The following is a 15,666-nucleotide window of genomic DNA, read 5'->3' on the forward strand; positions in this document are numbered from 1 at the left end:
AGCAGGCAATGGCAAAACACCGAGTGAATTTCTGCCATGAAAAAAGCTCCTCATAAACATATCATAAAATAAAATAAAATAACTGTATAAAAAAATTTTTTTTCTTGTGATTCGAACCAAGGATTTTGGATCGGAAGCTCACATTGCTAGCCGCTCGGCTATCGCGCCATGCTGTCGGCGCTGGCCTAAAAGTTATTTAGTTCGTCGCTACGTGTATATGTAATATTCGTAGCCAAGAGTGTCGCTTTTTTCGTTTCACTTTTTCTCAAATCACTCCCAACGATTCTAAAGAAGTTTTTACTTCAAAAAATATATAGTTTACAAAATTATAAACATTACTTTTAATTAGAACAGGCTAGAAAAATGTCATGAAGAAAGAACTAAAGCTGCGAAACTAAATAACAAAAAAAAGCTAAATCAAGTTGCGAAAATGGTAATCTGACCATACTGGTGCTAAACCACGTAACTCAAACGTCAAATTCGCTGAGAGCAAAGTAACGGTACCACCATATGCGCCATCTCATTATTCTTTCCATCATGTTTTCATCCGAATAAATAACTTTATTTCTTCCATTACGATCTAGATTTAATTTGGTTTCATTAAAAAAAAGGTTTTTCTTTTGTCTTATTCTACTTTTTTTAGAACATTGAAAAAATTTTATACAAAGACCACTGCAAAATGAAATCCTGGTTGCGCGCCTGCCCACAGTTACTTTATACAAGTATATTTATCTTTATTTCATTCATTCATCCATTAAAATACAACTCAAATAGATTACTAATGTTAAACCTTAAATATAAGATATGGTAAACAATAAGGTGAGGTACAATAAGGTGAGCCCACAATTCAAAAAGTGTATCTTTAGATTAAGGGGGTAGTATGGTTAATTCGGTGTAAAACAAGCATATTTTTCGAAATTTTTTTTGTCGACACAGTTGATTTATTCAAAATTTTAAAATTACTTCATTATAAAGTCATATTTAAAGAATATTGTGTGAAATTTTCATTGATTTTTATGAAGAAATGAGTTGGTGGCAGCGAATCTTCGCGGACGTCTCATAAAAAAGTTTTATTGCGGTGTCCCTCAGAACTCATTACTGGATCAACTAAAATCAAAAAACCAAATTGATTTCATCAGCTAATAAAGTTTCGCAGGTAACAACGTCGATTTTTTTTTTTTTTTTTTTTTTTAATTTTTTAAAGCGCTTTGAAGTCAAAACACCGATTTTTCATAAAAAAAAACTTGAAAACTTTGTTGTTTTAAAATATGACAAAATTTAAAAAAAAAAAACTCGACGTCATTACCTCGTGAATAAAGTAAAGAAACAAAAAAACCAAATTTGAAAAGAATCGGTGCAGTAGATATGAATCTACAGTGGACACCGACCGTAAAAAAGGCAAGTGTGAGAAAAACGCGTTTAAAGATTTGTGAAGCGTGAAATCCGGTTGGAGAGGTAGATACTTAATCATTTGTGTCTTTGTCAATTTTAGTCTAATGCACTTCAAACTTTCACACAATAATCTTAAGATGTTATAGAATAATTAAAAAAAAAAAATAAAAAAAAAAAAAATACCATACTACCCCCTTAAGTTTTGACTTAAATTCTGTCGTGAGTTAGAGAATAAGTCTAAATTTTGACGACTAAAATTATAATAAAATATTAAAAAAATAAGGAAAAGAAGATTGGTATTGTTGTGTTCAGGGTTACGATTAGGAGAATTAAAAAGTATTAGCTCAAGTAAGAGGTGGCACTTGATATTATTCCTAGCATGACTCTTACCGATAAAATTATTCTTTCCATTTCTGGCAATGCTAATAAAAGACATCTACTTTTATATACAGGCGAACTACAAAGCCAACAAAGGAAATGAATGGCAAATGTAATGGAAAGTTTCTGAACCTTCCCAAATCTTAATGATAAATCCATAAATTCGGTTGGGAAATAAGTTCATAGCGTTCTTATATTTTCTTTTATTTTACAACGATTTCTTTGCTGTTGGGCAAAGTGTAAGTATTCATTCCATAGAACTCTTTCTGCTCCACAAATCTATGTTATTGTATTTTTGAGTTATTTAATTTTGTATTAGTTTTGAGGCTTAGAAATGCAATACCCAGGAGGCAAAAATTAACATTTTCGACACCTGCACTTCTTTGCTTTTCATCGAGGTCAAAAAGCTGCCAAAGCAGGCCGGGAAATTTTCAACGTGCAGGAAGAAGGTGTCATAGGCGAGTCCAAGGCATGAAAATGGTTTGCAAAGTTCAAAAATGGCGACTTTGACGTCGATGACACGTCCCTCAGCGGAAGGCTTTCTGAATTCGATGAAGAACGTCTCTAATCACTTTCGAAGGTGAACGGTCACCAAATGAAAAAATGAACTGTTATCATAAAACATTTTTCAATCAGCTTCATTAAATGGGATTCACAGAAAAATTGGGGGCCCGGGTGCCTCACGAGCTCAACGAAAAAACAAAGAAAGTCGCCTTCAAATTAAGTCTCAGTATCTCGCCCGCCATCGAGCAACACGCAGTCATAAACAATGTTTTTTGTACCGAATCGTCAGGGGAGATGAGAGAAGTTGCCAATACATCAATATGAAGCAAAGAAAGGAGTGGTTGGCCGGATCTTCACCCGAAGATCATGATGTGTTTGATGGGACTGGGAGGGTATGGTGCACTGAGAAATGATCGGAAAGAATGTCACGGTCAACAAACAGCTCTGTTCAGCTACACCACGTCAATGAGGCTATTCGACTGAAAAGACCTGCTCGCCATACTCCTTCACGACAACGCCAGGCCCCATATTGCACAAGACGTCAAAACTGTACTCTAAGAGCTCAAATGGGAGGTCCTTCAGCATCCGCCGTATTCTCTGGACCTTAGACCGACGATTACCATCTTTTCCGCTCCCTGTCCAGCCATATGAAGGGCGTTACCTTCGATTACAATGAAGTTACTAAAAACTGGATCAAAAACTTCTTTGACACCAGACCAGGCGATTTCTGCCAGAACGGCATCAGCAAATTGGTCGAGAGGTAGGAAGAGGTTGTTAACAGCAACAGCGCATATATAATTGATAAAGTTATGACATAATTATTGTTTATTGTTTAAATAAAAGACTTCGGTAAAAATGCTAATTCCCGAAACTTACAGAATGGATCCGAGATAATGCTGCAATAGTCGAGGTTTGATCTATCAAGAGAAAAATACAAATTCTTCAGAGTAGTAAGATCCAGGAGTTCCTCTGAATTCCGTACTACAAAGCCGAGCATAAATCTAGAATTGGCAATCATAAAGTCTATATGTTTAGAAAACAATATTTTCGATGTAAATATGACCCCAAGTCTTTCGTTTCATACATTTTTGTATTCTCTTTACATCTTCTTTAGAAATATGAAGCAGCTATGATGAAAATTATTTTATTAAAATACTATTAAATTATAAAATTATTTTTCTAAAATACTTTTAAATTTCAACATTTTCATTTTTGGTAACTTTTTCGAAACCCCCTTTCAGTTCAAAATTGTGTGTGTTATCCATGCCATGGAGTTTGCAACACTTTCATACATAAACGGCACAGTAGTGAGAGCACCGCACCCGTTCTTATAACCAAAGGAAACTAAACCAATTTGCGTGTAACGTTCCATATACATGCCCCAAATCATGCGTTGTGGGTCTTTCCAAAACAGTGGACCACCAGAATCGCCCGGACAGGAAACGGAGTTGTTTACACCGGCACGGGTGCAAATTTTTGAATCATCAATCAAGTACCTGATATATATCTCCTTACAAACATCCAGTTCCTCAAGTTTCAGTAGACCCTTCTGTAGAATATCAGCTGGTTCATCTGTATGTATGGAATGGAAGTGCATTGTAAATAAAATATTCAACACTTACTGTAAGCAACACTTACTGTTTTCTGTTAGCCCCCAGCCAGCAACGGTTAAATTACTATTCGGCGGTATTTCAAATGCCCCTGGTTGCGTTGGCAAGCAAATAGGTTTGATGTTGACTGTAGTTTTGGAAATAAAACAAAAAATATAAAAACAGTTTAGAGATACTAAGTAAGACACGTAGGTATCGTGGTTAACGAGACCTCTGACTCCTTAGCTAAGATGGGCTCTGAGGCCAACTTCTTTGGTCCACTACGTTGGTCCCTTCTACGAATCAGGTGTGAGGTCTTTGGCACTGATGTGTTAAGAAGCGACCATCGTGGCTCCCTGGCACCACAAGATCTATTCAGATTTCTTCGGAGTTCGGGTAGATATAAAGAAAATTAAAAGAGAATCTAAGTGTAGTACAATCGACTTAATTTATGTCTGAGTGCTGCACTTGCTAGTTGTCCCGACAAAAAAAAAGAATTTGTAAATAGAAATCAAAAACATGCACAAACTTAAAATTTCATCAGAATTATATATATATCAGAATTATATATATATACATCAGAATTATATGTATATATATATATATATATATATATAATTGACGCGTACACCCTTTTTGGGTGTTTGACTGAGCTCTTCCTCCTATTTTGGGTGTGCGTCTTGATGTTGTTCCACAAATGGAAGGACCTACAGTTTCAAGCCGACTCCGAACGCCAGATATTTTTATGAGGAGCTTTTTCATGGCAGAAATACACTCGGAGGTTTGCCATTGCCTACCGAGGAGCAACCGCAGGAGTTGGTGTTTCACCGAGATTCGAACCTACGTTCTCTCTGTGAACTCCGAATGGTAGTCACGCAGGTCTGGGGATCTCCCTCAGTTTTCAGCTCCACGTCTACTGTAGTGTGAGGCTGAACTGATGGCAATAATGAAAGCTGTGACACTGATACAGTGTGATGCGATATCCGTAAATGATATCTACATTTTCACTGATAGCCAGGTGGCGACAAAATCCCTCACAGAGCGGCCGACAACCTCCAAGGCAGCCACCAAATGCCACAGAATCTCTACTAAGCCATCTCTGAATCTCTGCTGATCTCAGTCATAACGGGGCGCTGCCTAATAGATATACACGTCAAAAGATGGTTGTGCAAACATATGTCTTCTGCAGAAGTTGTCTAGATGAGGACGAGGAAGCGAGAATCTCGCACCGACTGTGCCACTGTCCTGCTCTATCCAGACGCAGGTTTACTATTCTGGGTAAATAATTTTTTAGTGAGTTGGAAGATCTACGTTCTATAGATATCAGAGATATTCTAAACTTTTTGAAAAGCACACACTGGTTTTAACAGAGTTAGGGACAAGCTCCCCACGCGGCATAACAACGGGCTATGAGCCTGAGTGTGTGCCACAGGACAACCGCTTCAACCTGACCTAACCTAGTATAGTCAAAAATAAAATTTGTGCAAAAGTATTTTCAAGTCTTCTATACTTTACGATATTTATAATTTACTTACTTGTAAATGTAACAGTTCCATTAAGTTTGATCAAAGCGATATCTTTGATCTTTTCCATAAAATTGTAGTTTGGATGCTTGAAGACTTTTTCGATGCCAAATTCCTTGTATGTGAGACACACTCCAGCTTTGCAATCACTTTCAGTGGACACTGTGTGTTCTCCCAAGCGCACGATTTGTCTACATATTTTAATAAATAAAAAATAAATAAATAAAATTAAATGAAATCTCGTTAATAAACGCGTTTTTGAGTAACTAACAATATTTTGTGTTGGTAAGAAAGTAATTTCCCTATAAACATTTTGGTCCGATCGCAAGTTGAGAAGGATTTGATAACTAACCATTTTCTTAAATCTCAAATGTTAGTTCTCAAACGTATCTAAATTTACCGTTGATGGCATTCTCAATTTTTAATAGAGCACCTCTCAGTTTTAATAGGGCAGTTTCATTAGTTCACAAATTGAAAAAAGTCATCTGTGAAAAAAGTCCAACTCAAACACGAACGGAATGGAAGCGATTGTTCTCATAGTTACTTAGTCTTTGCAGCCACAAACGCCGATCGAGAAAGAATTAGAAAATAGAAAATCTAGTCCAGGGAAATGAATGTATCGACCAGATCCATGCCAAGACTAATTAGAGATGATCTCCATATGAAAACCTTCCGTCGCTCAACTGATTATCTTTTGAAAACGCGCGTGAAGAAAATTAAACTCGCGGTCAACGGCTGTGAAAATATTTTTCATGGAATGATTTTCACAGATGAGAAAATTTTCACTTTTGAAGAAGTTTTTAATGAGCAAAACGACTAAATCTATGCTAGAACTTCTAAAGCCGCTACTAATGTTGTTCCAAGGGTTCAGGGTGGCCACCATCCAGTCTGCGTAATGGTCTGGTGGGCAGTGTCTTATAAAGGCTTTACATCTCTTCATTGCTGCGAAAAAGAGGTTAAGACCGAGGCAAAATGTGTTCCAGGATAATCTCTTAGAAAGCTTGAGAATTAGAGGAGAAAGTCTGTCGAAGACGTCACAGAAATTTGCAGAGTCTCAAACAGTCTTTGGTTCGAGCAGCTGAATGGCCTAATCGTTTGAAGGCCTGTGTAAAATCAGATAGCGACCATTTCGAATGAAAATTTAAAATTTTGTTTTTAATATTTACATAACTAAATAAAACTATCTTCATTAAAAAAAGTATTACAATTTCATATCTACATTCTGTCAAAAAAGTACCGGGAATTGTTCAGTCATCAAAGCACCTTTTAAACGCGTTTGAAGAGATCTTCTTCAGCTCTTTCAGAGAATTCTCCTTAATGGCCTCTATCGACGCAAAGCGGCGTCCGCGGAGTGGCAATTTCAGTTTTGGGAAAAGAAAAGAGTCACTGGTGGCTAAATCCGGTGAACACGGTGGTTGTTCGATGACTTTTGTTGAGTTTTTGGTTAAAAAAGTGTTCACACTATGAGCCTTGTGAGACGGTGCGTTATCATGGGGCAAGATCCATGAGCTTTCTTTCCACAAATTGGGCCATTTTCTACGCATATTCTCTCTCAAACGTCGCGTAATTTCCAAGTAATATTCTTTATTTACTGCAGAACCATTTGGAATGAATTCCGAGGGCACAATACCATGACAATCAAATAAACCGAGTAGGATGACTTTCACTTTTAACCGACTTTGACGTGGTTTTTTGTGTTGCGGCTGGCTCATGTGGATAACGCCATTCAGCCGCCTCTTGACTGGTTTGCATGTCAAACTCATATACCCATATCTCATTACCTGTTATGATGCGCTGAATAAACGTTCGGTCCGAATTTACTTGCTCAAGCATGTCTTCAGCCACCTGCTTCTGATGAATTTTTGAAAGAAATTCACCTCTTTTGGAACGAGTCGAGCAGCCACGCGTCTCATGAGCAATTGGTGGTGTAACGTGTTGTGAGTTGATTCGTAAGACATTCAAACTTAAGTGATGGTTTTCCAACACCATTTCCTTGACTTTGTCCATGTTTTCATCCGTTGAAAACGTTGATGGGCGACCTGATTGGGGCAAATCTTCCACGACTTCTCGGCCCTCAGTAATAGCCTTATACCACTCATAGACCCTTGTTTTTGATAAAGCACACTCGTCATAGGCTTTCTGCAACATTTTCAACGATTCGGCATACGAAATCCCGTTCAAAGCACAAAATTTAAGACAAATTCTTTGTTCGATATTTATATCCATAGTGAAAATCGCAGAGCACTCCTGCGGTTGACTGATATAATTAAATGCCAAAAACAAGCTAGTTGACAGATCAGGCTCAAACTCTGCGACACTATAGAGGACAGTTGTACCAACATCCAGCAAAAAAACAAAAAATGTAGACTTATGTGTAACGCGCACTTTTTAAATGAATAATTCCCGATATTTTTTTCACAGAATGTATATGGGATTTTTTAGACAACTTGTCATACTCTTAATATAAAAATAAATATTCACAAAAATCACAAAATAAGATAGTCAAAATTAGCCAAAATGTTTATGGACTACTATTTCGTACTGAGTTGTATAACTTTAATGCCAATACTCACAGATCATCATTAATGCAATGCGCCGCTGTTAAAACAAAACGTTCCGTTATTACTGAACCACCACATTGAGGTTGCTTGTTGGCATAGAGTAACATTGCGACCCATGGAAATTCATCTAGAAAAGTACTTGTACCAAATGCTACGCGATCGGTCAGGACTCTTCCACAGTTTTGCTTATTCAGCAATGCCAAGCCGTCAGGATGCAAATTAAGCAAATCTGAACTCGGGGTATTGGGTGCAGCTATGAGTTGGCCAAAGCGTGAAGGTAACGCAGCTACTTTTGGTTTTGCTGTTGTTGTAGTTGTTGTGGCAGGTGTAGTTGTAGTTGTAGTGGTAGTTGTAGTTGTAGTGCTACCGGTAGTTGTACGGCGTCTACTTCCAGTAAATTTGCTGCGCGGACAACAGACAACTTCACCAATCTATGCAACAAATTATCAGTTAGTCATTAAGTCCTTTTAAACTTTAAATAGGAAATTTCTTACAAGTCCCGAATTTGCACAGTCCTGGTTATTCAGCAAATCCTCATATATCATAGTATCTCGTAGCGCGGGACAGTTTTCAGGCCAGACACAGTAGCCGATCTTTCTTGCTGGAGTTCTGCAACGAATCCTGCTAGCTTGAGAGTATTTCTTATATCAGTTAACGCGTTTTATTAATTTCAAAATGTGTGCTAGCATCACTACTATGCCGCGCACAACTTACCAACAATTATATTGTTCCAATTACAACAACAAATTACTACGAAAAATATATACAAAGAAATATTAAGTCCCGCCATTGCACTGCCGCTTAATTCAAGTACTCAATTGCAACTGCGTTGATTTGCTATTTAAGCAGCCACCTAACGTAATCCACTGAAAGGCAGATCGCCAAAATCCACAATTCGCGTAAAATACAAATAACGAGCATAAAACGGCTGGAATGCACTTTATATACCCAGCGCAAGTTTTAGAGAAATGCCATTCAGGGAACTGATTAAGATTGACGAAGCTGATACCACAACTAAGGCGTTACTCACTTAGTTTAAGTACGAGGACGGTTCAATAAGCACCCGTGTTTGAGGAAAGTTGGAGTTAGAATCGTGTGTTGCGATCTATCACACGACGACAAAACAAATTTCAGACAAAAGATCCAGTAGTTTGGATTTGGCAGCTACTCGAGCTGAACATGTTTTGTGATTTTCGCTAAGATGGAAAAAGAGCAGAATCGTTCCGTAATTCGCTTTTTGTTTTTGGATGGGAATAAATGCGACGAGATATAAGCAAAGTTGGATGCTGTCTATGGAGACGTTTCGCCATCTATGACCACAGCTAGATATTGGTTCAACGAATTTAAACATGGGCGAATATCTGTTTTTGATGAGGAGCGCCCAGGAGATCATTCAAAAAATCTACGACATGATCGACGAACGAAAGTGCACGAAATAACAAAGGGCATAGGCGTGTCGATCGGAACGCAATTAATATGTATACCATATTACATGATAGGTTAGGTTGGAATGGTTTCCCAAGGAATGAGCAGACTTGGACGAAGATAAACGGATTCGTCCTTTGTGATACCATTTGAAAGAGGTAAGGTGAAAGAGAAAACCGATGCGATGCAAGGAGAAGGCGGGGAGGGGTGGTGGTGAGATGGTTAGGAGGATGGGTTTAGGGAGCTTAGATTTTGAACAATGACTGTGCAGCGTTTGCGTCAACCGCTTAGTGTTGCTTCATCAGATTTTTAATGTCAAAGCCAGCTATATCAGCAGGCTTAGCAAAGATGTAAGAGCCAAGAGGCCTAGATCTTAACCCCGCCAGAGCAAGGCAGCTACAGAGAAGGTGCTGAGATGATTCCACCTCATCCTCCATACATCCGACGCAAAAACGACCCGAGTGCCCCCAATCCACACGTGGCCAGAAGGATTTCGCGACCTTAAAAGTTTTGCCGAGTTAGCGCGAAGCCCATATTTCCAGGAGCAGACCGCTGGCAGTCAGGGGGATCCCAATTATCTCCCTTCGCGGGAAATCACCTCACATGTCCCTTGTCTGGCCAGCTCATCCGCCTCACAGTTTGCCGCAATGTCGCTGTGACAGAAACCCAGATGAGGCTTATGTCAAAGAATTCGGACGCAGTCGCAAGTGAGGGCAAGGCATTCCCTGACCAGTTTCGAATGCACCGTCATTTACCCGAGGGCCCTTATTGTCGCTTGGCTGCAGGTGTAAATATTTACTTCCTTAACTGTTAGTACGCATGTGAGCAGCCAATCGGTTGCCTCCTTGATTGCGGCATTTTGCATGATAAGTTGGCGATGAACAAAATTGTTGGCCCGATGGGTGCCGCTATTGCTCATAAGCAACAACAAGCGGATGCGGCTGTTAATTTCGAAGCGGTGTTTGAAGTAATTTAAGCGAGATCCGAAGTAATTTTTGCGTCAGTTGTCACCGGTGAATCTGCTCCACAGAAGACGAAGACATCACCATCGGCCGGAAAGGTCATGGCGAGGTTTTTTTGGGATGCGAACGGCGTCATCCTCATGGATTTTTTAGAAAAAGGAAGAACGATCACTGGACAATACTACAGTGAGTTATTGGAACGCTTTCACAAAAAATTGAACGAGACACGGCCGCATTTGGCGATAACGCACCAGCACATTCATCTGGAGTTGTCGCCGCCAAACTCCCGGGATTACCTTATAAATTGCTGCCGCACCATCCGTATTCACCCGATCTGGGTCTCTGGGACTTTTTCTTGTTCCCCAACTTGAAGAAATGGCTCACGGGGAAAAAATTTAATTAATATTTTGAAAAGTTTGACAAATCCTATTTTTTGGAGGCTTTCAAAAAATGGCCGGAGCCTTGGGAGAAGTGTATCTTTCTAAAAGAGGGCTATGTTAAAAAAGTAAAAATAAACTTTTTAAAAAAAATGGTGTCTTCATTTCTAACGCGGGTACTTATTGAACCCTCCTCGTACATGTAATTCTGACGTAATGAGTGATAACGGCGCAATGCCTTTATAACATCTACCTCAGCGAAAGATGTGTGTCTCCAGTCGGTTCCTATACTATTACTTTCTTAAATGTTTTAACACCCTGTATATGCCTACACACAGTTATGTCGATTAAAAAGTTTATGTGAACAATTTTGTAGGTATGAAATCGTTTCGGTATAAAAATGAATTTTCTCAGAAGAGATAAAGCATTTTCTCAACCCGTCATGGGCATGCATACCTCATGTTGTGGAAATGTGTATTAATTTACGTTGAAATATAACTATAAATATAACTTGCACTCCTCATGGAATGATAGAGATAAGCAGATTTGAACTGGGAAAGCCACACTTGCATCAGTTTGCTTCCATTTTAGGATTGTATGTGCATCATTTCGCCTGCAATTAAAACAGCTTAGTCCATGAAAAATTATAAAACTCATCGATCAATTCCAGAACCTCATTTATTTAACCTCTGAAGCATTAAAATACTTCTCCTAATCCCTTCGGTAGCTCTGAATCAATTTTGCAAACTAATGAGCAGCATCCAGAAAGCGATTTTCTCCAGATACAATTTTTACCTCCGTACACCTGGTCTTCTTACAATACCTAAATTTTTTCCCAAAAAAAACAAATTCTCGGAATTTAATTGCCCCACCGCGTATCTCGCGCATAATCGGAGTAGCGCTCATAAATAAAATACGAACAGTTTTGGGAAAGCTTATCAGCCCCAATACGCCGAAATAGATAGGCGTCATGCATTTGATTTCGAGCGTAAGAATTTAATTACGTTTACAAATAATTTACTTCTGGTTACATCTGAAAAAAAAAATTAAATAAAAACAAAAAAATATATAAAAATATTATATAAAAGTAAATAAATTAATTCTTTAATAGGCCATCAAAAACTTCCTCTTCAAAGTAAGATAAGAAGGTCAGTGATTCATTTGTGACAAAGCCGACTTATCGTTACGTTAATGCATCCAAAAACACGAATCGAGGACGTTTACTTGCAAAAGACCGCAAATTTCGAAGCACATTAAAAAAAGACTTGCATAAGCTAAGGCAAATTCAGAACAGAATTGAAGAAACGTAAGATTCAAGGATGAATCTTCCTGGTGTACTACTGACAATCGAAAACTACAATGAACTGTTAAGCATCCAGTTAAGGTTCATGTTTTTTGGCTGCTTCTCCGAAAAGGGATTTGACCATTTATTTGTGTTTACCGAAAATTCGAATGCAGTTTTGAGAAATAAACTTTACCGGAAAGTTGCCTGATGCTAACCCTAGTGAAAATGTTTCGGCATAAATGTTTGGGTTAAGCAAAAGCTCAAAGAAAAACAAATATGGATGGCCAAACAGTTATCATGGCAAATATAGTTTACTAGAATCAAAATTGGTGATCTCAGCTGTAGGCACTTTTTGCGACTAATAAATCTTTAAAATATTTGTACTAATGGATCTGTACAATGACATTTGACTAAATTCGTTAGAACTTGTGTTTTGGACAAATTTCTTTATTTTTGTTTTTGTAATAGCTATGTGAAAAACACATTTGGTTGTCTGTTTTTATAAATAAATCATAACGAAATATATATATATACAGTTAGAAGGCCGAAAAAGCGAACTTTCCAGAATTTGTTTTGAGAAAACTTTTAAATTTATTGATCTTTTTTTTTTTTTTTTTTTTTTTATTATTTACATTGTAACTAGTTAATAAATTATAAAGTAACGAACAATTTGGATTTAATTTTGTACAATACAACTAAATTTAAAAATACTCTGCATCAGGCTTGCAGGTAAATGGGCTACTGCGTGAGTTGGTGCGGTTTTTTTCGTTTCAGCCTTTCTTTCCATTTAACGGGGTCAATTAGGGCTGAGGCTTCGCTATTTACATGGTGGCGTAGTCTTTCCATATGAGACTTAGCGTTGATGTTGATCGCAGTGGCAACTGATTCGATGCCAAGGTCGCTTTCGATATCGGTGTTACGGACGTACCAAGGTGCATTAACAGCGCATCGTAGTACCTTATTTTGGAATCTTTGTATGGATTTTATGTTGGTTGAGCTTGAGCAGCCCCATAGCTGGATCCCATAAGTCCAAATTGGTTTAAGCACATGCTTATATAAAAGAATTTTATTGTATAGGGATAAGGCTGATTGGTTGCCCATAAGCCAATACATATTTCTAACTCTTCTCTTTTCTTTTTAACGTGAGCATTCCATCTAAGCTTGGTATCTAGTGTCATACCTAAGTATTTGGCGGTGTTGTGATGCGGGATTTGTACGCCGTTTATATGTAGTGGCAGATATTTGATTTTCTTCTGTGTGAAGTCTAAATGAACCGATTTTGTTTCGTTTAGTTTTATGTGCCATTTAATGGTCCACTCGGAGATTTTATTTAAATAAATTTGAAGGTTTTTGATTGAGTCAATCTGAGTTTCTCCTACCGATAAGATGGCTGTGTCGTCAGCAAAAGTTGCTGTGGAGCAATTTATGTCAATAGGTAGATCACACGTAAAAAGAATATAAAGAATGGGCCCCAGCACGCTGCCCTGTGGGACGCCAGCTTTAATTTCCTTAAGTTCGGAATATGTGTCTTCGTATTTTATTCGGAAAAAACGATCGGATAAGTACGATTTTAGAACATTAAAATATTGTGTTGGTAGAAGCGCATTTATTTTGTTGAGGAGCCCAATGTGGCAAACTTTGTCAAAGGCTTTAGACACGTCGAGAAAGACAGCAGAGCACACCTTTTTTTCCTCAAAGGCGTTTTCATTGATGCGAGTAATTCTGTGCACTTGATCGATGGTAGAATGTTTTGTGCGAAAACCAAATTGATGCACTGGTATTATATTTCTTTGCTTAATAATTATGTTGAGATGTTTGGCTAAAAGCTTTTCCATCAGTTTTGATATAATTGGTAGGAGCGAGATAGGCCGATAAGATGTGACATCATGCGCTGGCTTCCCTGGTTTATTAAACATAATTACAGTTTTCCAATATATTGAGATATGGTGCAATTTGAATGTGGCGTTCATTATTTCAGTAAACCTAGATATCGTGCATTGAGGAAGTTGTTTTAAAATTTCAGCAGTAATAAGATCATACCCAGGCGCTTTTTTTGATTTTAGTTTATTTATTTCACCAAGCAATTGATCTAAAAATTTCTACACATATTATGTTATCTCTTAACTGTATTTTAAGACTTAGTATTAGTAAAAATATTTATTTGGAAAGAAGCTACAGCTGATCTCCGGCAGCTCCTCTCAAAAAAGACGTTTTGCGGTGACCACTATGTCTCTGAACTGGATCCTCTGAAATTAAAAAAACAAACCGATTTCGTTAAAGTAATTTTAAATCTAGTAATTAATCGAAAGAATAAGCAAAATAACTTTTTTTGACAAAATGGCGGTTTCTTAAAAAAAAAAAATCGATTTTTGACCAAAATTTCGGCCTTAAAAAACTCTGAAACACCTTTTCAAATTTGCGTGTAACTTCGAAAATATTCACCGGAATGATATTCAATTTTCTGTGTGTATTCTTAAATATATGTACATTAAGAAAAAAAAAATTAAAACAATCGATTCTTAGAATTCTAACTGTATATAACCACTTAAGTGATCATAACTTTACATTTTCTATCCAATTTTGATCAGTAAACTCACTTGACGTCCATAAAAGACTCTGTAAGTAAAGCCATTATTTTATTAGGTGCGCAACTAAGTTCTCGCTGTTTGTCAATAGATGCCGCCAGCAGTTTGTGCTAGTCGATTCTAACAAAACCTTAACACCAGAAACCAAGCTTAGACATATGGTAAACAAACTGCTTCGACACATTAGTGATTTTGTTTTAGTATCATAAACTTTTGCTTATGTGAAAATGTCTGATTTTGTGCCAAATAATCGTCATTTGCGGGAAGTGTTGATTTTCCTCTTTCATTCGAAAAAAACGGGGGTTGAAACGCATCGAGAGCTACAAAAAGTTTATGGAGATGCTGCTTTAAGTGAAACAACGTGCCGAGATTTGTTCCGTCGCTTCAAAGACGGTGATTTTAATGTTGACAACCGTCCGCGGGAAGAAAGACCAAAAACCTTCGAAGACACTGAATTGGAGGCATTGCTCACTGAGGATCCGTGTCAAAGGAAAGAAGGTCTTGTCTCAGTATAAGGAGTTACCCACCAACCCGCCAATCCATTTCCAAGTGATTGCATGCTTTGGGAATGTTTCAGAAACAGGGGACTTGGGTTCCTTATGAGTTAAAACCAAGGGATGTTGAACGTAGTTTTTTCGCCTGTGAACAATTGCTCCCGCGGCAGAAAAGGAAGGGTTTTCTTCATCGCATCGTGACGGGTGATGAAAAATGGATTCATTACAACAATCCAAAGAAAAGAAAGTCGTACGTCATGCTTCTACGTCGTCGCATCGGCCGAATATTCACGCTGCGAAGGTTATGCTATGTATTTGGTGGGACCAAGTTGGAGTTATTTATTATAAACTGTTAAAACCAAGCGAAACCATCACTGAGAATCGCTATCGACTTCAATTGAAGCGGCCGCAATCCGCATCGGCCTCACGTTGCCAAATCCGTTAAAACCTACCTGGAAACACAGAAATGGGAAATCCTACCCCACCCGCCATATTCTCCAGATATTACGCCGTCCGATTATCACCAGTTCCGATCGATGGCACATGGTCTACCTGACCAGCAGTTCCATTCATATGAAGACATCAAAAAAT

General features: G+C 38.0%; 1 protein-coding gene across 1 annotated transcript; it reads right to left on the reverse strand.

Annotated features, from left to right (window-relative positions):
• Nucleotides 1–3,496: 3,496 nt before the first annotated feature.
• Nucleotides 3,497–8,840, reverse strand: LOC129245318 (serine protease grass-like). Its single transcript, XM_054883402.1, has 6 exons — nucleotides 8,662–8,840; nucleotides 8,442–8,575; nucleotides 7,960–8,378; nucleotides 5,399–5,577; nucleotides 3,913–4,011; nucleotides 3,497–3,846 (listed from the first exon to the last, which is right to left on the reverse strand). Exons 1-6 carry the CDS (start codon nucleotides 8,735–8,737, stop codon nucleotides 3,512–3,514), a joined length of 1,242 nt encoding a protein of 413 aa, XP_054739377.1. The 5' UTR covers nucleotides 8,738–8,840; the 3' UTR covers nucleotides 3,497–3,511.
• Between the last annotated feature and the right edge of the window lie 6,826 nt (nucleotides 8,841–15,666).

Source organism: Anastrepha obliqua, chromosome 4 (assembly GCF_027943255.1).
Source record: "Anastrepha obliqua isolate idAnaObli1 chromosome 4, idAnaObli1_1.0, whole genome shotgun sequence".
Lineage (NCBI taxonomy): Eukaryota > Metazoa > Arthropoda > Insecta > Diptera > Tephritidae > Anastrepha > Anastrepha obliqua.

Excerpts from the sequence above, each read along its gene's own strand:
- LOC129245318 (XM_054883402.1), bottom strand. The coding sequence starts at position 8,737 with ATGGCGGGACTTAATATTTCTTTGTATATATTTTTCGTAGTAATTTGT. Across the intron at positions 8,379-8,441 it reads ACTGTGCAAATTCGGGACTT|ATTGGTGAAGTTGTCTGTTG; the intron begins GTAAGAAATTTC and ends TTTGTTGCATAG. Across the intron at positions 4,012-5,398 it reads TGGAACTGTTACATTTACAA|TCAACATCAAACCTATTTGC; the intron begins GTAAGTAAATTA and ends CCAAAACTACAG.